Source organism: Orycteropus afer, unplaced genomic scaffold (genome assembly GCF_000298275.1).
Source record: "Orycteropus afer afer isolate SDZICR_OR568_19922 unplaced genomic scaffold, OryAfe1.0 scaffold00055, whole genome shotgun sequence".
Taxonomy (NCBI): Eukaryota; Metazoa; Chordata; class Mammalia; order Tubulidentata; family Orycteropodidae; genus Orycteropus; species Orycteropus afer.
The window spans coordinates 1,330,466-1,355,838 of NW_006921642.1; the positions used below are offsets into that span (position 1 = coordinate 1,330,466).

The following is a 25,373-nucleotide window of genomic DNA, read 5'->3' on the forward strand; positions in this document are numbered from 1 at the left end:
CTATGCTAAGTATTGGCGAGAAAGTGCTGAACAAAACAGACATACTTCCTGTGCTTCGATATAGCCCTTTGCCTTGCACATAATAGGTTTTTAATAATGTATTAGTTGAATATGATTTGGAATAGAAATGGGACACTTGAACCATTCCTTAGGAAGTCCTGGAATGAGAAGAGGAGAGGTGCTCAGAGATAGGGGAGGTAAATAAGTGCATTACTAGGAAATAAAAAAAAAAAAAGTTGTAAAGTGAATGAAAGGATTTTAATTCAACTCAGTGCCATCAAGTCAATTCCAACTCTTAGTGACCCCCACTGGATTTCCAAGGTTGTAAATCTTATGGAAGCAGACTGCCTCATATTTCTACCATGGAGCAGCTAGTGGGTGTTAACCATGATCATCTGGCTAGCAGTCAAACATCTTAACCACTACACCAAAAAAGAATGTGTGATTAGTTAACCTTGGAAAACATAGTTAACCAAGTAGCTGGATGATCAAAATAACCAACAAGAACCATTTAGAAGCAGTTACACTGTGGCCTTCTTGCTCACAAATTTGCTCATTCTGTCACCAACCATATATATAGTCCAAGTTTTGTTAATTCCGATCTCCATTAAAACCAAAAAAACTCACTGCCACCAAGTCAATTCCAACTCAAAGCAAACCCCATTAGGTTTCAGAAGCTGTAAATCTTTAAGGAAATAGATTGCCCCATCTTCCTTGCACAAAATGGCTGGTGGGTTTGAATCACTGACCTTTGGTTAGCAGCCAAATATCCCCATTAGAAATAATTATTTCCTTAATTGAGACATAGTGTAAAGTTCTTAGGCATTATAACAGTGGGAAATGTTAGCCAGTCTTTTATAAAAGTTCTAGTGTTCTAATGCATCTATTGTTATTATTATTATCGTTCTGATGGTTTGTATACTCACGGAACATTTAGCACCAAGTTACGATTCCATTAATCATTCTTGTTTAGCAAGGCTCTCAGAAGTGTCTCTTTTATTACAACTTCTTTAGGGGCACAGAAATATTTGGGCTGACTTAGAAAGCCCATCAGTGAGCTGGAAATGAGGTTTCTGATCACTTTCCTCCCAGCTCCTGATTTGAAAATCAGCAAATCAAGTGTTCTATGTGCTTGTGGAATCTGCAAACTTTCAAAGCTATAAAAAGGAATTAGCCTCTTTTTTTAAGCCAGAAACTACTATGTGAAAAACTAATTGAGGCACTTATAAATACATGGACTGAAACATCCCAACAGTCATGAAGATAGTGTAGGACTGTGCAACATTTCATTGTTAGACACGAGGGTGCCATGAGTCAGAGCTAAGTGTATGGCCACTAACACCACCAACAATAATAAATGTATCCTGGCGCTATGGGGACAGAAATTCCTGAAGGAAGTATTATTGATAGTGCCATTGTCAGTTGTCTGCATTCTATAGAGTTCCTTGGCTGTCCAGACCCATAAGCTTTTTAGATTATAACACTAATTTTTTTCATTTGCCAGAGCTGTCTAAATCCCGGGGGTGTGATCTATAGCAAATATATACTTAGCATAATCTATAGCTAAAGAATGCATGGGCTGTTGTTACTGGGAGGCCCTAAATATCTTGCATTTTAAAATTTAGGTTCGGTGTATACATTCCTTGAAGTGAGCCATTTGGTCTTCTCTGAAAAGCTAAATCCTGACACTGAGTGGATTTCCAAGGCATTACATCCACACCCAGATGACTACTGGGCCAATTACCTCCTAGCTGGGAAAGCCTTGGTGGTGGAAGGGGTGATTTTTCTGTGCTGCTGGAGATAGCATAAGAATCTCCAGCTGCGCTGTTATGGGCAATATATAATCACATATTTATCAGGTAATAAAGGTAACTTACTACCAAGTGAACATAATGTAGGTCAGCATCAAAGAATTACTACTGGCTGATAAATTGAGAGAGAACATTAAAATGTTTTTGATATTTGAACAGGCTAACTAAGAAGTCACACAGGGCCACATGACTTTTTGTTATCATAGATGGTTCAGATGTTGCAACTTTGATTTTGGACTCTTAAGGAATTCTTATGTAAAGCAATCATTGAGGTCTTTTGGACATAAGTTTTGGAGAAAGGAGTAGCTTTTTCTGATATTCTAGAAAAGTAGAAATGGAAGAAATTTCAACTGAGCCTTCTTTAGGTATGCTAAAATACCTTTTTTTTTTTTTTTAAGGAGTTGTAAGAGGATAAGATATTGTAGCTCATACTCTGTCTTTTTTTTTTTTTTTTTTTCTCCCCCCAGGTCCAAAGGGTGAAGCAGGAAAAACTGTTCCTTTACCTGGTCCCCCTGGAGCAGAAGGATTTCCAGGGCCCCCAGGTTTACAAGGACCTCAAGGTATTTTTAGAATTTTAGCTTGCTTGGAGATAAAATGTATAAATTATCATTTTTTTCTTATACTAATCATTTGTTGTCCTCACAACAGGTGACAGAGGTTTTCCTGGAACTCCAGGAAGGCCAGGACTCCCAGGAGAGAAGGGCTCTGTTGGTCAACCAGGAATTGGATTTCCAGGGCCTCCAGGCCCCAAAGGTAAACCTCTAGGACAAGCCTGGCTATTGGGGCCATTGCCCTTCCATCGGCCAACACGCACCCCAGCTATGCCTTCAGTTCCTTTGCTGGTCAGTAGCAGTATGCTAATCTCTCCTTTTGCCTTCACATAAATTCTGTGAGAACATGAGGAGGTAACAGTTATAAAAACATGATGTAAGTTAGTGAAGGTACAAAGTGGAAGTGTTTAGAAGAGTCTGTACAATTTTAAGAACTGTGATTTTGATTACTTAATGCAATGGATGAAATGCTACTTCACAGTGGAATGATTATGTTTAGAAAGAAAACATGGCATTCAGGACCACAATATGATGACTGGGAGTACTGGAAGATGCTGCATTAGTTTCAAACCCACTCTCAAATGGATCCTCTCTGAGGAGTGAAGAAAAATACAGTGCACAGGACCTATACCAGAATTGGTTCAGGAGTCAGGGGGAAGGCCAAGGGGATGGGTACAGGCAACAATAGGGCTTTGGGGCTTTTCTCTTACTGAAAAGAGGGGGCCCTGAGTCCTCACAGGGCACTAAAATTTTATATTACTTCTTCAACCTGAAAACTATAAAAAAGGAGGAAAATGCCATCATTTTTGCACTTTCTTAGGACAGCTTAGCCTTGAAATGTGATTTACAGAAGAATCATTATGGAGATTGGTTCCTAGGACTGAGAGGAAGATTCTTTGTGCACCGAAAGGGGAGAATCTTTCCTGTTTAATCAGGCATCCACGCCATTTGCTCAACACTTGCATAAAAGAATTCTCTGTCTCCCAGGTTTTTTGGCTGAAGGTACTACCTTACGTCCACTTTTATTTTCATAGATCTTTACATGTGATGGCATTGTAGTAAAGAAATTGGGATGCTAAGTAAAAGGTCAGCACTTCAAACCACCAGCTGCACCTGGGGGAAAGATGAAGCAATCTGCTTCTGTAAAAATTTACAGGCTTAGAAGCCCTATGGGGCAGTTCTACTCTGTCTCATAGGGCTGCTCTGAGTTGAAATCAACTGATGGGTTTGGTGTTTGTGGTTACATGCAGAAAGCAGGAGACAGCAGCTTTTCTCCTCTGACAGCCACAAAGCATCTGTCATGCACATGACTGCTTATTTCTGTCTTAGGGGCAGAGAACTTTGATATTCAAGAGGGACAAATGCCAAGGCCTTCTCCAATCCCCATGTTTGTCAATACCACCATAGTCCGTATGAGTCCCATATCACTTCCATGAAGGGCTCCTTAATTAGAGGCCTTTTGACTCATAAAAAGTGGACAACAAAGTTACTTGGAGATATGGATGCTGAGTGGGCAGTTAGGTCTACTCACTAGGAGACCCACTCTATGTGATGGCCCCATGGCATGTGTTTCTCAAACTTTCCTGTACATTAGAACCATCCAAAGGGGAGCTCTGGTAGTGTAGTGCCTAAGGCGTTTGACTGCTAACCAGAGACTGGCGATTCACCAGCCACTCCTCAGAAGGAAAGTTGGACAGTCTACTTCCATAATGATACTGCCTTGGAAATGCAAGGAGGGGTCACTATGAGTTGGATCCGACTCAACGGACAGTGAGTGAGGAGGTACTGTGTGGTGCAAATGGTTAAGAACTCAGCTGTTAACCAAAGGGTTGATAGTTCAAGTCCATCCAGAACACCTCAGAAGAAACGGCTGGTGATTTACTTCTGAAAAATCAGTCACTGAAAACCGTATGGAGCACAGTTCTACTTAGACACACATGAGCTAGAGCTGACTCATTGGCAGCTGGTGATGTGGTGTGAAGGTTTTTTTGTTTTGTTTTATTTTTTAATCTGAATGCTGCCCCTCTGGTGTCTCATGGTTGATTGATCTAAGGGTGCATCTGCCTAGAGTAGGTGGGTGCATCACCCTGAGATAGGTGTTCTGCATGTAGGTCTTTCTACTGTTAGGCTGAGAGCCATTTCATGGGAGTGAGTCCACTTCTAGGCCCAAAGGATAACTGGGTGTGAAGAGCTTTTAAAAAGCCCAATGACCAATTACATCAAAGTCTCTGGGAGTGGGACTCAAGCATCTTTGAATCTCCCTAGGTGATTTCTAAAGTGCTGCAGCCTAGTATGAGAACCAGTGCTTCTCAAACTTCAGTGTGTCAGGAATCAATTCATATGGGGATTGTGTTGAAATGCTGGTCCGATTTAGCAAGTCTGGGTTGGAGCCTGAGATTCTGCATATATAACAAGGTGATGTTGCTACTTCTGACTCATGGACCACACCTTGAGTAGCAATACTCTAAGCTACTCTTCTCAGTCTACAAATCCCAGTTTGTCGTGTTGTGTTGTAGCAAGACAGGAAAGAAAAGCTTGAAGAGAGTAGAAAAACAGAAAGAGGAGAGTAAGTGTGAGAGGGGGTTTCAGGTTCTGGTAGTAGAAGCATTTATATCTGTTGCATCTTCATTTTTCCCACTTCCGTGTGGCACCTCCATCACAAGGGTGAGCTCATTGTACCTCTTAAAGCCACTTTGGAAGGAGTTACTTGTTGCTGACCATCTCGCTTCAGTTCAGGTGCATTTGGGCAAGTGTAAAAGATGTGAAGAAAGTGGGGCATGACTTTATAATATTAATTATTGTGATTTTTTAAAATAGGTATCCAGGGCTTGCCTGGAGAAGTGGGTGCTCCAGGGAATCCAGGTCGCCCAGGGTTCAATGGTTTACCTGGTAACCCAGGGGTGCCAGGTCAAAAGGTGGGTACTGACAGTTTCCTGGGTTGCTTTTCCCCCTATATCAGTTATTAATTGGACATGCAAAATATGTGTTATTAATTATATGTTGGGGCAGCATGTTTTTTGTCTGTTTCTATGAAATAGCTTAGAATAGGAAATACCAGAGTATGTAGCAAATAGTAGTAAATATTTTTTAAGGAATCATTTATTTCATTTTTATAAGTATGTTTTGAGTATATTGGATCTCACGTAAAATGTGTTTCTTATTAGATATAATAGAGAAAGTATGTTAGTAAGCCACTATTTTAAAGACAGCCAGAAATGTCTAGTGCAGGATTTCTTAAGCATGGCATTACTGACATTTTGAGGTAGATGACTCTTTGTTTATGAGGGGCTGTCCTGTGCATTGTAGGATACTTAGCAGTATCTCTGGCACTTGACTGCTAACCAGAAGGCTGGCGGTTCAAACCCACCAGCCACTCCTCGGAAGGAAGGTTGGGCAATCCTACTTCCATAGTGATACTGCCTCGGAAACCCAAGGAGGAGTCGCTATGAGTCGGAGCCGACTTGACAGCAAACAACAACAACAATTATTTGCCTTTACCCAGTAGATGCCAATAGCCTCTCCCACCCCATACATACACAATTGTGACAACCAAAACTGCCTCCAGACATTGCCAAACGTCCCCATGGAGAAAACCAGCTCTCACTTGATAACCATAGTCTAATGTAAATTCAGGATTCTCCTTGCTTTCAAATAAATATCTCTGCCAGCTTACTGATATTTAAATTCCACTCAGCAAGTGTAAGTGAGCATTGGTTAGATCCTTTCCTGTTCTTATTGTGAGGAAGGGGAGTGAAAGAGCTGGAAGGTGTTGGCATTAAACAGGAGAAAGCACCAAAGGGCAATAGATAAACTTTACCAATGATAAAATTAGATTGGTCCTCTTTCCTTTAAATCAGGGGAAGGCAGCTAAAAGCTGTGGAGATTGCACAACTGCCCACAGAAGCAGCTCTGCTTTAGTGATTCAATGAAAGCTTCATTCCCAAGAAATATTTAAGATCATGGAATCCCTTTACCCTGTGGCTGAGATTGCAGAGAAGCCTTCTCAAGTTTGTCTTTATGTAGTTAAACATCCAGCCTCCCTTTATCATCAACCTTTGATTTAAATAATTAGTTAACTGTGGTAGCATGTGAGTTACCTTAAACATGCAAGGTTCATGAGTTAATAAATACAAAATGAATTGGATACTTCTAACTGGAACCAAGGGTTTGATTTTTTATTTAAAATTTGCTTTTTCAAAAATCCCTTGATTTGAGTCCTTTTATTTTGCAGATTTCTCATGCCAAGATGTGTGTAAAAGTGCCCACTGATGTTTAATTCCAAATTCTAGTTGTTCATTGACAGTGTATGGGAAAACAGTTGACTTTGTATATTATTGTATCCTGCAATCTTGGTATAATAACTTTTTAGTTCCGGGAGGCTTCCCCCCCGCTCCCCCTCTCTTGGGGATTCTGTATATAGACAATCATGTCATCTGTGAACAAAGACAGTTTTAGTTCTTCTTTCCCAATCTGTATGACTTTTATATCCTTTTCTTGTCTAATTATATTAGTTAGGACTTTCAGTACACTGTTGGATAGTGACACGAGGGGAAATCTATGACTTAATTCCCAATTTTAGAGGAAAGCATCCAGTTTCTCAACATTAAGTATGAGGTTAGCTCTAGGTTTTTTGTGATATCCTTTATTAAGTTGAGGAAGTTCCCCTCTGTTCCTGGTTTTCTGAAACTTTTTACCATGAATGGTGTTGGATTTTGTCAAATGCTTTTTCCCTAAGTCATCACTTATAATGGGCATAAGTGGAGCAAATAATCCAATCTCCACATCTTTGTTTCAAATGGCCTTTATCAGTGCATTACTTGAGTCAATTTTGAATGGGTGGTTGGACTCTATAAAAATACTTCCTTTATTTTTTAATAATCAGTATTTGTCGAAGACGTTTGATTCATAAAGTAGTTTTAAATATGTACTTTGATTTGAAGGCCCTCATTTGTACAAGAAATGTATGCTGCTTCAGTCCTAGAACTTTGCCATCTCTTACGAAGATATCACTTAACGGGTTGAAAAGCATTCTTTGTTTTTTTTTTTGTCCGTTATTTAGAGTTAGCTCTTCATCACAAATACAAGGTAGCAGAGCAAAGGGGAACGAGTAAGACAGAAAGAGGAGACAGAAGACTTGGGTTGGAACCTTGCCTGTGTGACTTTCATTCAAGTCATTCAATCGTGAACCTTGGCTTTCCTTTTCTATAAAATTTACATTATAAAAAGTACCTACGTTTTGGGCTTGTAGTGAGATTGAGAGGAAATAGTAGGTGTGCGGAAACTTCACAAACTTAAGAGTTGAATAGTTATTCTTCTTGTTAGATGTGTTGAGAGTATCAGTTAACAATCCTCATTTATACTATTGACTTGAAAAAAATATTGACTTTGCCTAATGAAATTGCATCTCTGTGTTTTGGGAATTTTAAGGGAGAGCCTGGAGTTGGTCTGCCAGGATTGAAAGGATTGCCAGGTCTTCCTGGCATACCCGGCACACCTGGGGAAAAAGGGAGTGTTGGTGAACCAGGCATTCCTGGAGAACATGGTGCCATCGGCCCTCCTGGGCTTCAAGGGATCAGAGGTAACATAGCACATCAATCCAGACCATGATATAACTGGGTCTGTTTATTTTTGTTATCTCCCAAGTACCAACTCATACTCACTAAATGTTTGTTGAACAGATGAATGATCAAAATCTTAGAAGATGAGTGCTTATGGTTTTCCATTGTGCTTGTTGTATGACAACTTAGTGGATTGTGAACAAATTGATCCCTAAGTAGTTTTTTCACAATTTTTTTCCCTCTGACTAGGTGACCCAGGATCTCCTGGATTACAAGGTCCCAGGGGGTCTCCGGGAGTTCCAGGAACCGGCCCCCCTGGAGTGATGGGCCCCCCTGGAGGACAGGGACCACCAGGGTCAATAGGTGATGTAACATTCTTCTAGAATTATTTCTTCCCTAAATCATACTCACAATGGGTTTAGGAGATGATGCAGCAGTCTCAGTACGTGTCAAATTATATAATCTGTGAAGTAAGAGGAGGAAAAGTCAATTCCAATTTATGAAAGTAGTTTTGACTACAGTGTGGTTGCTTGCTTAAACACAGAGTCACAGGTTTCTTGTTTTTCCTCTCATTGTGTTTGGTTAACATGCCAAACAACCAACATATTTTACTATAGTTTAATAACTTTTTTGTTCAATTCAAAATGGTTATTGTCTCTAGATTATCTTTCCAGAAGAAAAATAAGTAAATTGTGAATTAGTTAAACTACTTGAGTCTAGGTAGAGAAGCTACCTTTACCTACAATGACTACCTTAGAATAAATATGGTGATGGTGGGGTAAGATAAGATGATCAGTAAGAATTGTTGAAGAAAACTGGAAATTAGTCCTAGAGGTCTGAAAGTAGTGGTCATTAGAGTGTTAGGCACTAATTGTGATGGCTGAAAGAAAAGGGTTTTTCTCTTAGAATATTTTTTACCCATCAACTGCCTTGATGACCCAAACCATCAATATCCAAGAAGGTGAAATTATTTGAACTCATTAGTGTGGGCAATTTCTCATTCTTTTTTGCACAAAGTAATAGTTAAAATAAACACAATAAACCATGATGTAGAACATTCCTTAAATTCTGCTAAAAGTTATTTGTACTCCCCCAACATCAGGCCCTCCTGGAATAAAAGGAGAGAAGGGTTTCCCTGGATTCCCAGGACTGGACATGCCAGGCCCTAAAGGAGATAAAGGGTCTCAAGGACTTCCTGGCTTAACTGGACAATCAGGGCTCCCTGGCCTTCCTGGACAACAGGGGACTCCTGGACTTCCAGGGTTGCCAGGTATATGATTTTTGTGAACTTCTCGCCTAACTGATTTTGAGGAATAAGTAACTGTTTTTTTCATTGCCCTTGATGTTAGCTGTCAGCATCTGCTATGCGGAGATGTTCACAGTCTTCCCATTTGGCCACAGGTTCCAAAGGAGAAATGGGTGTCATGGGGACCCCCGGGCAGCCAGGCTCTCCAGGACCAGTGGGCACTCCAGGATTACCCGGTGCAAAAGGTAAGAGATTTGAAGACTTCAGAAAAGGCACATATTCAGTCAGTATCACTGACTGAATGTGTATGAACTGTTGAATGGAAAGCCAGTTTGCTTTGTAAACTTTTACCTAAATCACATTAAAAGTTAACAAATTTTTTAAAAGGTCCATGTTACAGATTTTATTTTTCTCTTTTTTTATCTGTTGGGAATTGTTGTACTTCATTTTTCATTTCAAGAGGTAGATGAAAGAATTAATAAAGCTGGATCAAGTATCTGGAAGGCTCCCTTATTCCAGTAGGAATTCATGGTGAACAGAGCTTGTAGAATTAAAAGCTATGCTCTGCCATGCACATGAGAGAAGACAGGTTTTCTTTCTTGACATAGTTGAGTTTTCTATTTTTATTTTTTGAGAAATAATGAAATCTCCAGTAATGGAGGGGCACAGGAATTTAGTCCTTGGAATCAAATTAGCACTGGGCAACTTTATGATTCTTAAGTTTTAATCCTTATTATTTGAAATTGGTCCAAAATATTTTTTTTCCTAAAAAAAGGAGATTGACTTTAAATGTGAGTCATAAAAATGGTCATTTGTGTAATAGAAGGTAAAAATTCTCATTCAATTTTTATTTTTTTATAGAGTTGAGGTGCACTATGAACAAGAGTGATAAAGGTATTTCAGGAAGGAAAGAAAATATAAATTATCTAAACTAATATATCAAGTTACATATTGTCATATATATTAGAATTACCAGCCAATAATGAATTTTAGACAGTAGCTTTATTGTGCATTTACCTTGGGTCAGTTTCTTCTATGTAACTCAGAAGCTCAGTATTTAATACTTAAATATTTAATATTTGGAGCAGGTTATTAATTGTTTACAACTTCTGAATCAGTCACTTCTAATAGCCACAAAGGACACCATACTTTATAAACTACCTTGGAAATACTTGGCCAAGTCTCAGTGCTTTCTCTTTTATTTGCAGGGGACCAGGGCTTCCCAGGCTCCTCAGGACTCAGGGGAGACCCTGGCTACAAAGGTGATAAAGGGGATGTTGGTCTCCCTGGAAAACCTGGGTCAATGGATAAAGTGGACATGGGCAGCATGAAGGGACAGAAGGGAGACCAAGGAGAAAAAGGTAATATTCTTCAAGCTTGATTTTAGAAAATGTACAACTTAGAGGAGAGTTTTTTATAATGGAGATAGACAATGTGCTTATACAAAAAAAAATTCTGATCTCCATAAATACTGTCAAACCAATTTGGGATTTTCTAACAACTGATCTTTAAGCAGACATGGGTCATCACCATTATTTTTCTGTGTTATGTAGGACAAATTGGACCAAGTGGTGATAAAGGATCCAGAGGAGATCCTGGAACTCCGGGAATGCCTGGAAAAGATGGACAAGCAGGGCATCCTGGGCAGCCAGGTATGGCATGGAACCCAAGTTGACCAATGTGGCAAGCTCATGCTAAGGAATATGTTATCCAGAACGTTTTGTAGAAATTAAGCCACTGGATTTTTCTCTTCATAATTTTAGGTCCTAAAGGTGACCCAGGTATAAGTGGAACTCCAGGTGCTCCAGGACTTCCTGGACCAAAAGGATCAGTTGGTGGAATGGGCTTGCCAGGTGAGATAAAGTCTGCAGAATAAGATCTCATTGCACTGAGGAGAACATTATCCAGAAGATATGTCTTTGACATTAATTCACATACTCAATTCTGTATGGTCTCCTGCCTAGTGATGGACGGTGTTTTGCTTGACATTGTGACCCTTACTAAAGAAGTCACAATTTAATAACGCAAAACAGAGGCTCTTCACAACCAATTTTTGATCATCTCCAAGTGACCTGTGCATTTGACTATTATCTCCACAGGAGATAGTTAGTTCTCCACTTAGTTTTGCCAGCACAAGAAACTTACACCTCTAAAGCCCTTTGATTTGACTCCAGAAGAATTCCTCTAGTCTCCTCTGCTCCACTCCTCAGCCTGAATTCTTTGCCATGCGCATTTGCTGATGTGACAGCACAGAAAACAGAAACAGAAGGAACCTGAGAGAAGAAAGTGAGTTTAGACTGCCCTGGATTGGCAGGACTCACACAGAATAGGGAAAAGTCAAGGCAGAAACCTATCCTCCTGTCTCCTCTTATGTCTTTAGGTGCTATTATTACCTTATTTGAAATACAACCATTTAGGTTGCTGTTCACATCTATTTATAAACAAGTTGCACAACTAACATACATTACAAAACCAACTATACACTTACGCTGAATGCCTTGACTTATGGATCCCTCTGATTCATGTGGACAATGAGAGTTGATTATATAATTAAGAACATAATCGTCCTTTTCTTCTTTTTAATACTGTTGAGAAATAATATGTTCTAATTAATTAATGCATCTCTTCTCTCTTTATAAAATGGTGGTCTTTAAGAGACAGGAGAAACGTCTCTTAGTTTATCTCCAGGGTGATCTGGGTGATTGCTGTCTACCTGGATAATTTATGGATTGATAAATGAAGGAATATGTGTTTTCCTTACCCTCCTTCTTGGTTGGCTGTCAGGATACTTTTTTTATCTTGAATATCAGCCCTAGTTAATAACAAATTAAAGTTGCAGTTCTTTGTGTTTACAGGAACACCAGGAGAAAAAGGTGTGCCTGGACTTCCAGGCCAACAGGGTGTTCCCGGTTTACCTGGAGAAAAAGGTACAAAAGGAGAGAAAGGACTAGCAGGTCAACCTGGCATTGGTATTCCTGGCCGACCTGGTGAAAAGGTAATTATCATCTTGCATGGAAATGTTCCATCCCAGTGGTCTAAATGAAAATAATTTGCAAGGTATTTCATAGTATCTCAGCACATTAAATGAATCCTAACATATAGCAATTTTCCCCCAATTTATAGTTGCCTTTTCTTATCCTTAACTCACACTTCACCTCCCATGAGGAAGAATTTAGAAATTTTTTGAGAAACTAGAGTAGCAAGCTATCACTGGAAGACAGAAAGAAGGAAAAGAAGGGTGAAAGGGATAAATGTCAAGTAGATATAAGACAATTGGCTATTTCACTCTTGGTTTCTAGTTTTACATCTCTTTCAGAAGTGGACTTTGATTCTTCCATTACAGAACTACAAGTGGAATGCTATAATACAATGTCTCCCACCAAAAGTTATATGATTATCCAGAAAGTGCCTACTGCCACATGTCCAGGGAGCAATATAAAATTAATGTGTTCAATTTTGCTCACAGGGAGATCAAGGTTTGGCAGGTTTTCCAGGAAGCCCTGGTGAGAAGGGAGAGAAAGGAAGCACTGGGATTCCAGGCATGCCTGGGTCTCCAGGCCCTAAAGGGTTACCAGGGAACATAGGCTATCCAGGTAGGTGAACCAGTGCCTCCTCCTGAATATGGGATTTAAAGGAGACAAAGAAGTCGCTCAGACTTACGAGCACTCTGCTGTTTTGTTTTCTTCTTTAGGAAGCCCTGGATTGCCAGGGGAAAAAGGCGAGAAAGGACTCCCAGGATTGGATGGTGTCCCTGGAGTCAAAGGAGAAGCAGGTAGAGACCCCTCTTTAAAGCACCAGACTATGAGCAATGTGGAGATAAGCAGCCATTAAGATGGGGAATCTGAAGCCTCCAGGAGTTTCTCTCAGGGACGACAGATCATAGGCTCCAGAATGGCTGGCTATAGGATGAGACCAGAGGCTAGCTAGTCCCCTCTCCATTTCACTGATGAGTAGGCTAAGTCTAGAGGGGCTTTTGTGGTCTTTCTATGGTCTCACCACCACTAGATTTCCTAATATTTTTATAGCTAGTTCCAACTTGTTCAAAAAACAGTTTTGTATGTTTTTGGCAAGGGACTTCTATGTATTTTCTCTCTCCTCTCACTAGCTTTTGTGAACAACTAGCGGTGCTGCTAACATGATGGACAGTCCTTTCTGAAGGGATGCCTGAGTAGACCTGAGGGAAGCCAGGCTAGCTCATGATTTTTACATGGAGACTAGGGTGTCATGAAAGGTTCAGTGACTGACGGAGGTGTCCTTTCTCTTTGAGGTCTTCCCGGAAAGCCTGGCCCCACTGGCCCAGCCGGCCAGAAAGGGGAGCCAGGGAGTGATGGAATCCCAGGGTCTGCAGGAGAAAAAGGTGAACCAGGTATGTCTAGGCTCCCCATTGCCTTTCAGTAAGCAGTTCTCATTTGAATAAACATGGTAAACTCTCAAGAGACTCACATGCAATGAGATGCAATCACAGCTTAGTACAAAGGTTTACATATATGGCCGTTCAACACTTTAAACACTGATGTGGAAATACGGAGAAGGATTAGATGAGTAAATGAGAAAAATGGGGGTATGCATTTATTCCACAAATACTTATGAACACCTGCCTTGGAATCCTTAGCTCTCTCAGTGGGGTGTGAATGAGACACATATAAACACTTGCTGGATTAGAGGACTGTGATTATAGGTGTAATACTCTCCTCTCCATTTCCCTTAGAATTGCTGTAACAAAGAAAAGGAACTACGTTTTTCCCTGCCTGGTTGTTTTCCCTGTAGACAAATGGTTCTGGAATACTTGTTGGTCCCTGAGTCTGTACCTGTCAGATACAGGGCTACAACTCAGACAAAAGTGCCAGCTGCGAGCTCTGACAATGACAATCACATATATAGTAATACTCATACTAATGCAAGAGAGTGATAAGCACAACATTTGGGACAGGGGCTAACCAAATGTCTGGGGAGAGGAGGAGAGTTTGTATCACTTGGGAGGAGCACTTGAGGAGTTTCATTGTTATTGGTGAGCCTCCTCTTAGGCCCACTTTTCACTTTTTGCACCTTGTACTTAAGTTAGAAATATTCCTTCACCTGTACAAAGAATTCATAAGGGAATACTACCTCCACACCTCTCTTGCCTTCATTTTAATCTTCCTTCAAGCCCTTTATTCATGTTTAAAACCTGAAGTTTCTGCTGTCCCAAATTCTGCCTGGCTTCCCCTCCCTCCTGTGAGAGTAGCAATTAGTTGGTTGGTTGTCTGAAAAAAGCCTTTTTGTTAGTAGTCAAGACAGTAGTAGGAAATAGGTACTCATTTGTACAAATCATTTCTACTAAATGCCGTAATGGTTCTGAGCTGAAAGGTACTGAGAAAAAAGTACTGAATTATAAATATCCTGTCAAGGATATTATATAACAACTATAGGAATATAACCTTACTTCCAAAGTGTAGTGAACTCATTTCTTCATATTCTATAAATAGCATATGGCATTGATAGAGAAATTTGATATTGTTCCATGCTCTACCTGCACATTGATTTTTTAAGAGAAGAGCTATCTTCCTTCTTAACGTTTTTTGACCTTATCTTACAGGTCTACCAGGAAGAGGATTCCCAGGGTTTCCCGGGGCCAAAGGAGAAAAAGGTAAGATTTTCTAAATGTGTTCTTTAAAAGTTTTCAAGCAGTCGCTGCTGCATGGTATACCAGCAGAACAGGGCCAGGCCCCAGCCTACTTGCTTCTGTTAGTGAAGCAGCAACCAGACACAGATTATAAGTGCTGGTTCCAGAAGGTAATGCCTGTCAAGGCATGTGCAGTTAAACAGTCTCATTTATGGACTATAATGGTGAGCAGTGCATTCATTATCAAAAATTCTCTTTTAGTTGGACTAATTTCATAAAATACAGTATAGGGGAAAATTGCCATCATGTTTGTGCTTAGCAAATAATCAGAAGATCAAAATTGTTACTTTGACAATCAGGTCATACTTATGTGAAGTTAAGACAGGTTGTAACTTATGTCACACACACTTACAAACATTTCTTTAGCAGCCACAGTGGGCTAAATACCAAGCATAGTTCAGAATGGCAAAGGAACTTGAAGATGCAATTTCTTTTCCCAGAGAGCTGAGGGTTTTATGAGGGAGAAGAGACAGATTCAAGAAATATAAGAGACATAAGCCACAAAATATTACAAGAGAAGCCTCAGGCAGCCACAGCTGTGATCACACATTCTGTTATTAGCCAGGTGGACAGAGGGTCACTATACTTACCGAGGGACGGCAGTCAGGTCTTGAGGATTCAGAAAAGACCCAGCAGGTCTAGAATGTCAGCTCAGAAAGAGCATGGGATATGGAAGTTCTGCTTCACCAAGGTCCCAGGGGTCCTCTGAGAACAGGCCAAAGCCTTTCATTGAGCAGATATTGGACCACCTCTGGGCATCCCCAGAGTTCAGAATGGGCTACCTTGGGAGTGGGTCACTTCCTCAACTTGCTCTTACCCACAGCACTCCTGAAAATTTGAACAGAGCCCCTCTAAAGATGCAGGGTGCTTCCACAGATGATCAGCACAGGGAAGATGGGAGTGGTTTCCTGTTAAAACACCCTACTGAGTCTTTTTGTCAAGTAACTGCATGTAGTCGTTGAAAATTGAGTTGATGAATTCTCCTGCCCTGTAACAGACTACTGTGTGGTCTGTTTAGTTTTTAATTCATTGCCCTGTGAAATCGCAGGAAGAGGAGAATTAAGAGGGATCCTATGGCAGTTTTAAGTGATAACCCTATTTCCTTCCCTTTTACATTTTTCCTAACAATGTTGAGATAAGCTTGGAGTGTTGGTATTTTTGTTGGCAAGTTTTGGGTAATATGTTTAAAACTAAACCTGGTGTTTTCTTTTTCTACAAGCTCTTTTTTCTCTAATTTTTAAAAACCACTTTATTGGAGTATAATTGACATAAAATGAACTGTTTATGTATTTAAAGTAGAGAGTATAATAAATTTTGACATATGTATATACTAATGAATCCATCACCACATTCAAGATGGCAGGTGTATCCATCATCCCAAAAGTGTCCTCATGCCCCTCTTTTCCTCTTTTCTTCCTACCCGCCTGCCCCATCCCCACACAACATTGATCTGCTCTCTGTCACTAGATAAGCTTGCATTTTCTGTATTTTTATGTAAGTACAATCATACGCATGTACTTTTAAACTTCTGTCTTCTTCCATCCAGCATGAGTTTGCAATTCATCTCTGTTGTTACTTATATTATTTGTTCAAGCCCTTAATTTTAGTAATGCAACTGGATGTAGACTCATCTAATCACATATCCAAATGCCTTTGCTAGAAGCCTTTTAAGAAACAGAATTACAGGTTCTTACTATTCTAAGTTTAGACTTCTTGAATCCAGGACATGTTGGAGAACTCATGTCTTATTTAGTAAAAAGGAAGAAAAAGAACACTTAAGTTTGTTTTTCCTCTTGGTGCCTCAGGAAGCCCAGCTGGGAGGGGCAACTGGAGGATAAGAAATGTTTTACACTGACTCCCAGTGTATCGTGGTTTACTCTTCTTCCCCTGAATTTCACCATGGGTCTCAAACTGTTATTATTGTTTAGGTTCAAAGGGTGACGTGGGTTTCCCAGGATTAGCTGGGAGGCCAGGAATTCCTGGACCCAAAGGAGAGCAAGGATTCATGGGTCCTCCTGGGCCACAAGGACAGCCAGGAATACCTGGTGCTCCAGGACAACCTGTGGAGGGACCCAAAGGAGACCGAGGACCTCAGGGACAACCTGGCCTGCCAGGTAAGGGTCTTTAACCAGGTGTCACACACGTTAGAACTGGGGAATGAAATAAAATTCACAAAATTAATGAGAATAAAAGAAATTTAAATACTTAATTTTTTCAAAAGGGTTTTTAATTTCAAAGTTAGTAGCATTTATATTTCTGAAGAAATTGCAGCTTCAGCCTGCTGTAGACATTTGGGACACTTGTATGTGGTCTCCACTGAGTCAGTGCTTTCCTTATATCCATTCTGTCAAGGAAATTATTATATATGACAACTAATTAAGGAGATGGAAGAAAGGAAATTGTTGGAACAGTCTGGAGTACTGCCACTGCTATCGAGTTGATTCCAACTCATATAGACCCATAGGACAGAACAGAATGGTCCCATAGGGTTTCCAAGGCTGTAAACTTTTATGGAGGCAGACTGCCTTCTCTTTCTCCCAGGGAGCAGCTTGTGGGTTTGAACCACCAACCTTTTGGTTAGGAGCTGAATGCCTTAGCCACTGTGCCACCAGAGCTCCTGACTGGTATGCATATACCATTTGTTGTGTTTGACTTAAAGAAAAGCAGCATTCTAGCAAACTTTTCCACTCTTGACCATTATTGTAATGGCAACACAGTACCCCTGAGCCTCAGTAACCAGAAGAACATTTTGGAAACTTAGATTGTAGTAGTTAGATTAACATTTGTTCTTGCCTTTATATACAGCCTTCTAGACCCTACTTTGGGAGCTCTGGTAGCATATTGGCTAAGGCACTTGACTGCTAAGCCAGACGGCTGGCAGTTCAAACCCACTAGCCACTCCTCAGAAGGAAGGTTGGGCAATCCTACTTCCGTAGTGATACTGCCTCGGAAACCCAAGGAGGGGTCGCTATGAGTCGGGGCCGACTCGATGGCACATAACAACAACAACAGACCCTACTTTGATTTCTTATGGGCTCAACTGCTTGATATGGTGTTGTTATGTACAATTAGTGACAGCTGAGTGCCAGTAATGATAACACACAGCCCAGTGACATTTGAACATAATATCACCTTCTGACCTCAAATGTGTGACTTTTGTCTCTCTCCTTAGGGCATCCGGGACCCATGGGGCCCCCAGGGCTTCCAGGGCTTGATGGACTAAAAGGTGACAAAGGAAGTCCAGGCTGGCCAGGGTCTCCTGGTGTTCCAGGACCCAAGGGAGACCCAGGATTACAGGGCATGCCTGTGAGTTACTAATTTGTAGGCTCCTTTTTTGAAAAGGCACTTTCTCTGATCACAAAATTATGCATCTATGTCTATAATGTGTATGTGGATATGCATGTGTATTACACTCTCAAATCATCTCTAAATCTGTTCCTTCTCTCTTGCCAGCAACCAGCTATCTTTATTAGCACCAGAATATACAACTATTATAAAATTTGTTATAGTCTAGTTTTATAAGGACTATTAAAAAGGAAACATTGTAATACTGAAAATTATAGTTCAATGCTTGAATTTAAAATATCTATTTATAAACTGAATATGAAAAGCAAGCTAATGGGTAATAATCAGAGTTGTTTTATAAAGAGCAATTCTGTAAAACTAGCCCAGTCATCTCTTACAATTGGCAACAGGGCCGGAATGTTGTAAATTAACAGTTGATGTCACCAATAGTGACAATAAAAAGCTTTCAAAAGGACAGGTTTCAGGGTGTAATAAATAACCAGTAAATGGTTTTTATTTGTTTGTTTTTATTTTTGTTTTTAATTAACTTTGCTTCCCTTAATTGCCCAAATATACAGCCACTCTTAGGTAAAGTGGTGGTCTGGCTCTCTGGTTTGATTCTTAGCTCAACCACTGCCACTCCCATTGAGTTTATTCTGACTCAGAATATATGCCCTCTAGGGCAGAACAGAACAATCCTGTGGGGTTTCCAAGGCTGTATATATGATTGTGTGTCTGTGTTGTGCGCTGTTGAGGTTGCATAGATGCATCAGCAGATTCATTCTCTCTCTGTCTCTCATACACACATACATGAAGAGAAAGTGTGTTGGGGGAGATTAGAACTGGAGGGATTTTAGGTAGACACATGTACAGTAGTGATATAGAAGAGACAGGAATGTTTTTATAAGTGACATGGGTTATTTCCTATAGTTTATCACTTACAAATGCATGTTTCAGAGTCATCAGGGCACTCTCTCAAGGCCACATACTGGATGACTAAGTTTAGCTTATTCAAACCAAACCCACTGCCATTGAGTCAGTAGCAACTCTTAGAGACCTTGTAGAACAGAGTAGAACTGCCCCCATAGAGTTTATAAGGCAGTAAATCTTTACTGAAGCAGACTGCCTTCTCTTTCTCCCTCACACTGGCTGGTGGATTTGTACTGCCAATTTTTTGGTTAGCAGCCCAATGCTTTAACCACAGCACCAGCAGAGCTTCTTTTAGCTTATTAAGCACTAAAAATAAGTAAATAAGTGCTATTGTTTACTTATGAATCAATAACATATGAGATGCCTATGAGTAATCATGCAAAACAGGCTACTTGGAATAGCAATAATTTTTGACCCATTTCTCTACTCAAAGCCTTATGTAATTTCACACAATACATTACATATACATTGTGAAAATGCAATGTATGTGAATATCTTTGGGGCCCATTATTACTATGTTACAGTTATTTTGGTTATGACACTTTTTAAAATAAGGAAAACATCTATGTAAGAAACAATACTATTTTTTATGGGTTGATATCCACAACTGGAAAAGGGAACAACTATGGTGAAACAGCAAGAAAGATTTTGACTTTATGCATATTGCTATATTATATGAGAAAATATCTTATTTTGTATTTTTTATCTTTACATATTCAAAAATCACTTTCCATACAAGGTCTGAGAAGAATTTTAAAGAGAAATAATTATACTTGAGCATTTGAGGATAAGTTTTCAAAATAAGTTAGTTTACACTTTACTTTTTGTCACAGATTGATGTGTTTTCATAACAAATGTTTATTGACTTCCAACTCTGTTCAAGGCACTGGTGGTGTAAAACTGGCTCTCTGTTCCCAAGGAATTTACCATATAGATGGGCAAATAGAGGAGACAATGGTGGAGGAAGTAAACCATTTCTATTTCCAGTGTTCCTCATTTAGGCACACAAAGCAGATTTGTGTTTCTTTTTACATAATTCAAGAAACTACACACACCATTTGTTTACAAATCTACTTTGCAGATCATCAAAGTGCTTTCTCAGCTTCCCGAACCTAACAAGTTACTTGAGAGACGTTGTATGTGTCTCCAGAGCAATTCCCAGCTGACATTTATGTTGTTTTGTCTAGGGTATTGGTGGATCTCCAGGAGTCACAGGTTCAAAGGGCGATATGGGACCTCCAGGTGTTCCAGGATTTCAGGGTAAGACTTAAGTAAAGTAGATGCTGTTTGAATGAACATTTCTTGACCTCCAAAGCTTCCTATTCACAGGTACTTTAATATTGACAGTCTTTGCACAATTAGAACTTGAGATATGGTTCTTTTCAGATTAAAAATGCCATTTCTGTGTGACAACCCAGTTTCTATAAGCTTATGAATGGCTGTATAAAGACTTTCTGGTTTTCTTGTTAAGAGCCAATAGCTACCACATTTAGATCACAGTAAGAAATCATGGATTCGGATCATTTATTAATTCATTAAGCAACATTTACTGGGTACCTACTAGTTTCCAGGCCCTGATTTTTATTGGTGAGTCAGATGCATATGAAAGATGAATAAAACCAAGTCCCAGCCTCCAGGGGTCTAATGGTGGATTTGAAGAAACATGCAAACCCAGTTGTGAACTAGAATAGTGTCATGTGCCCCCTACTGGTTGCAGTCATGTTACAGTTTCATTATGTGTTTGCAAAAATAGGACTTCATGGTTCTAAAACAAGAGTTTCACTTAAAGTTTTACAGCAGCTAACTAGAAATGCACTTTTCTTCCACAAAGATAAATCAGACCTGTGTTCACCGTATGTGCATGCTGGTACATAATTTGCAATTATATGTAAAAAACAATTTTGTACTTTTTTTCTAGGTCAGAAAGGTCTCCCTGGCATCCAGGGAATTAAAGGAGATCAAGGAGATCAAGGTTTTCCTGGATCTAAAGGTAGGAGGATTTGCTTTGTGGGCAGATACGACATTGGGAAATTACAAAAGCCGGTGAACACATGGAATTAGGAGTTGGATTTTACATATCTGAAATGACTTGAAGATCATTAGGAAAATTAAAAAGATTTTTAAAAGGCTTTGGTAGGATGTCAGGGTTGTTGTATTTGGCTAATCTATTTGACATTCTTTTTACCAGCGACTTGTCTTTACATTACAAGTCACATTTGTTGAATCCTTGATTGACATAAATTCAGGGGAGAGGGGGGGTATGGCTAGAATATTAGCTAGAAAGTTCTAGATTCGAGATTTAAAAAAAAAAAAAAAATGACAGGCTATAAAATTAGACTGAACTCAACCACTTGATTTTATAATAGGAAAAAGGTTAACCCTCTGTGTAGAGTAAATAAAGCCTGGCCATTCTCCAAAGGAAAGAGTCATAGTTGACTGTTCCACCACTAGGAACCAACAGTGTGAAGTGGCTCTGAAAAAGGGTATATAATCTTGGAAGGAAATAGTTTTAGTATTTATGCAGTTATACTGGTTTCTAGAGCTGTGTTAATTTTCAAAACTGTATTTTAAGAGAGAATGTCCAACCAGAATGCACCCAGAATTAGAATGTTAAGAAAGAAAAGGAACAGAGGAAATATTGTGTATGGAAGGAGTGAGAGCCAAGGGTGTTCAGCTAAAGTGGAGGAAGCTGAGGCAGAGCTCGTGAGCCTCTGAAAACTTTACATTATCTTTCATAAACTATCTCAAATAGAAAAAGGATTAAATTTACTCATCATTAAAAAAATTAAGACCAGTGGTTATAATATTCAGTAAGGCCAATTTCAGACAAATAAAAGAAAAACTTTCCAATTGCAAGTATTGTTAACTATCCAAATCAGAAATGGGTTGCCTCGAAAAGGAATGAGCTTCACATGTCTGGGCGTGTTCACAAGAAGGCTGATGACCGTCTATGAGGGACTCCAGAATTGATGATTCCAAAGTCTTTTCCAGCACCAAGAGTTCAGGATTTAGGTTAAGTACTAATGGTGTGCAGATTAAATACATATTTTGCAAGGTTCTGATTTCTTGTGCTTCTGATAAAGATTTTACTTTTGAGAAAATCATTCCATTTGGATTGTGTTTCATATTGGACTCTCATTCTGACGCAGTTTCTGTTCTAACATAGGTACACGGAAATTGATAAGTTGTTCTCTGATTCCCACAGGTCTTCCAGGCCCCCCTGGTCCCCCAGGTCCTTACCATGTCATCAAAGGGGAGCCAGGGCTTCCTGGCCCTGAGGGTCCAGCAGGTCTGAAGGGATTGCAGGGACCTCCAGGGCCTAAAGGACAGCAAGGTAGGAATATGGTGATATGTAGAGTGGTCATGGGGGTGGGTAGTGAGTGGGACTTCCCCTTAATTCTTGTATCTAAAATCAAGTTTTACAGAAACACATATTTGAGTGTTTCTTTCTACCTTAAATTTTGTTCAAAGGACCTAAAAAACCCAGAACAAAATGTGTATATATATATACACATTTTGTTCTGGGTTTTTAGGTCCTTTGAACAATATGTGTTTGTGTGTGTGTGTGTGTGTGTGTGTGTGTAGGAAAATCTAGAGCAAAAAACAAACAAACAAACTCACTGCCATTGAGTCAATTTGACTCATGGTGACCCTGAGGCAGTATCACTATGGAAGTAGACTACACAGTCTTTCTTCCAAGGAGTGGCTGGTGGGCTTGAAACTCCAGCCTTCTGGTTAGCAGTCAAATGCCTTAGGTACTACTCTAGAAGCAATTTATGGATTTCCAGGAAAATGTTCTCATCTGCACACAAAGACCTTATGCTTTCCTTTGTGAAAAATTAAGACATTTCAAAAGACAGGAAAATGATACATTCTGATGCCATCCAGCATTGGATCATGAATTCTTTTTCCTTTGCATTAGGTGTGACAGGATTGGAGGGATTGCCTGGACCTCCAGGTATTCCAGGGTTTGATGGTGCCCCTGGCCAGAAAGGAGAGACGGGGCCTTTTGGTCCTCCAGGTAGGTGGTGTATCCTTCAACCTAATTACACTTTATTTTTTTGTTAGAAGCAATAGGCCTGGGCTTGTGAAAACCTATAAAATGAAGTTGAAAATGTTACTTGAAAGATTTCCAAAGAGGTCTGTTTCTTAGAAGAACTAGTCATATATAAGCTAAAGGGTTGTCATTTTTTTCTAGTAGAGAAACAGAAGCTGATCAAAGCATTCATTTTTTTTTTTTTTAAATGTTGTTGAGAGAAGGCCAACTGTGATGGCCTTGTGAAGTTTCCTATGAGGGAAGCAGGCTGTAGCTATAAAAATTCCATTACAGTAACAGACAAGGGAAAGGAGAACTGAAAAATAATCATTCCAGAGTTGACCAAAAGGTCACTTTAACATTGGATAAACTTGATCTGCCTTTCTTAGAAAGCAAGAACTCATTTAAATGTTCCATAATGACTCCAGTGCTTAAGGTGAAGATATAAAATCATCCTGAATTTGACACAGGAACCAGGGACATCAACTAACTGAATAAGGCTCACAACCCAGCAGACCAATTACACAGGAACTTCCTTACTCCTATACTTCCATATACAGGCTTTGAAGCTGATCATGGAGGGGAAACCACCTTAAAATGAGGTTGTTTTAATATTTTTATAATAATCCTCCCTTAGAGGTGCTTCAAAATGCTATATGAATGACATGCACAGATTCAGGGTAGAAGCTAACTTTTATTGACTATTGATTATGCACCAAGTACTGTGCTTATAAAAATATCTCGAGATGGTTTGTGAAAAGGAAAAGATAAAGCACCATGAAGGAGGTGGGTTGTTGAATTATTAATTAGTTTTGCATTTTACTAGTATTTTTAAGGTAATGTGGAAAGGTAAGATACTTTGTAGAAACACAAAATATTAAAAACTCTTTTGACACAGAGATTTTGAAATTTTTTGGGAGGAATCTGCCTGTAAATAGGGCAATCAATTTGTCTTCTGTCTTTTAGGTCCAAGAGGATTTCCTGGTCCACCAGGCCCTGATGGACCACCAGGATCCATGGGCCCCCCAGGCACCCCATCTGTTGATCATGGCTTCCTTGTGACCAGGCACAGTCAAACAGTAGATGACCCACAGTGTCCTCCTGGGACCAAAATTCTTTACCATGGGTACTCTTTGCTCTATGTACAAGGCAATGAACGGGCCCATGGCCAGGACTTGGGTAAGTGTTTCATTTATTCATTCAGCATAGATTTAGTAAGCATCTACTGGGGTTTCAAATCCACCAGAGGCACTTTAGAAGAAAGACTTGGCAATTTACTTCCCCAAGATCATGGCCATTAAAAACTCTATGAAGCACAGGTCTACTCTGACACTCATGGGGTCACCATGAGTTAGATGGACTCAACAAGAGCTGTTTTTCAGCCTGGTATAACACTGTACTTGTCTCTGGTCCTGAAATTGAGATAGATTAGGGCACCATTATTACAATAATGAAAGACCAACTTGATACTATTTTCCTTCATCCTTAATGAATCATCAATTCAACAGCTACTATACTACAATGTCTATAGTCAAGGAAATGTAAAGGCTGAATCTTTGAAATTTTAAAAATCAATAAAACTTTTGATCACTTCTTCAAGTTATCAAGTAGCATCAAAATTCCTTGAGTACATATAAAATAGTTTTTGTTGATATTCTTAAAATAGGGCAGCTTAACTATTACTCTTTTGAAACTCTCCATGTTATCTGGTCCAAAAATTTTTTGATGTTCTAAGCTTTGTCCATTTATTAGTTTAGATCAGCAGAAAGCACCATATCTGTCCTCATTATCTTAGTCCCCTGAAGATATCCTCCATCAAATGTTAGGCACCTTGAACTTTCATTCCAGCTAGAAACTGGCTATATAAAGAACATCTCTTTATTTTCTGAAAAACTATTGTTAATGACATTGTCCAGTGTATTGTTTAATAACCATTGTACAGGATCCACATGTTAAATTCCTTTTAGAATCCAGTTCAAGGAAAAAATTTCTCTCTACTGATAAATTGATTTGTTTCATTTTATCAAAAATGCCTACCTAATTCCTTGTAGTTTCCCTTTTGCCTCAATCACTTTGACATTAATTTAATGTTCATTTACAACAATGCTAGTTTATTGGGTATGTTTACTTCCTTTCTGTCTACAGTTTAAAAATTTTTAATTTCCATTTTTTTTTTATTGTGATTTGGGTGAAAATTTACAGAGCAAATTCACTTTCCATACAGCAGTTCACATACACTTTGTCACATGACATTGACCACAATTTACCACAATGCAACATCTCCCCTCATACTT

The 25,373-nt window shown here is 39.4% G+C and overlaps 1 protein-coding gene across 1 annotated transcript in view; it reads left to right on the forward strand.

Annotated features, from left to right (window-relative positions):
- Positions 1-25,373, forward strand: part of COL4A1 (collagen type IV alpha 1 chain) — a 194,788-nt gene that overhangs the window by 144,228 nt on the left and 25,187 nt on the right. Inside the window, exons 27-48 of the mRNA XM_007938912.2 lie at positions 2,279-2,371; positions 2,460-2,564; positions 5,180-5,277; positions 7,790-7,940; positions 8,170-8,283; positions 9,023-9,190; positions 9,322-9,411; positions 10,375-10,527; positions 10,720-10,818; positions 10,930-11,019; positions 12,022-12,161; positions 12,633-12,759; positions 12,858-12,938; positions 13,434-13,532; positions 14,742-14,792; positions 16,757-16,942; positions 18,001-18,134; positions 20,231-20,303; positions 20,962-21,033; positions 22,249-22,377; positions 22,966-23,064; positions 24,046-24,258. Coding sequence (XP_007937103.1) covers positions 2,279-2,371; positions 2,460-2,564; positions 5,180-5,277; positions 7,790-7,940; positions 8,170-8,283; positions 9,023-9,190; positions 9,322-9,411; positions 10,375-10,527; positions 10,720-10,818; positions 10,930-11,019; positions 12,022-12,161; positions 12,633-12,759; positions 12,858-12,938; positions 13,434-13,532; positions 14,742-14,792; positions 16,757-16,942; positions 18,001-18,134; positions 20,231-20,303; positions 20,962-21,033; positions 22,249-22,377; positions 22,966-23,064; positions 24,046-24,258 — 2,565 coding nt within the window. The remainder of the gene's footprint in view (positions 1-2,278; positions 2,372-2,459; positions 2,565-5,179; positions 5,278-7,789; positions 7,941-8,169; positions 8,284-9,022; positions 9,191-9,321; positions 9,412-10,374; positions 10,528-10,719; positions 10,819-10,929; positions 11,020-12,021; positions 12,162-12,632; positions 12,760-12,857; positions 12,939-13,433; positions 13,533-14,741; positions 14,793-16,756; positions 16,943-18,000; positions 18,135-20,230; positions 20,304-20,961; positions 21,034-22,248; positions 22,378-22,965; positions 23,065-24,045; positions 24,259-25,373) is intronic.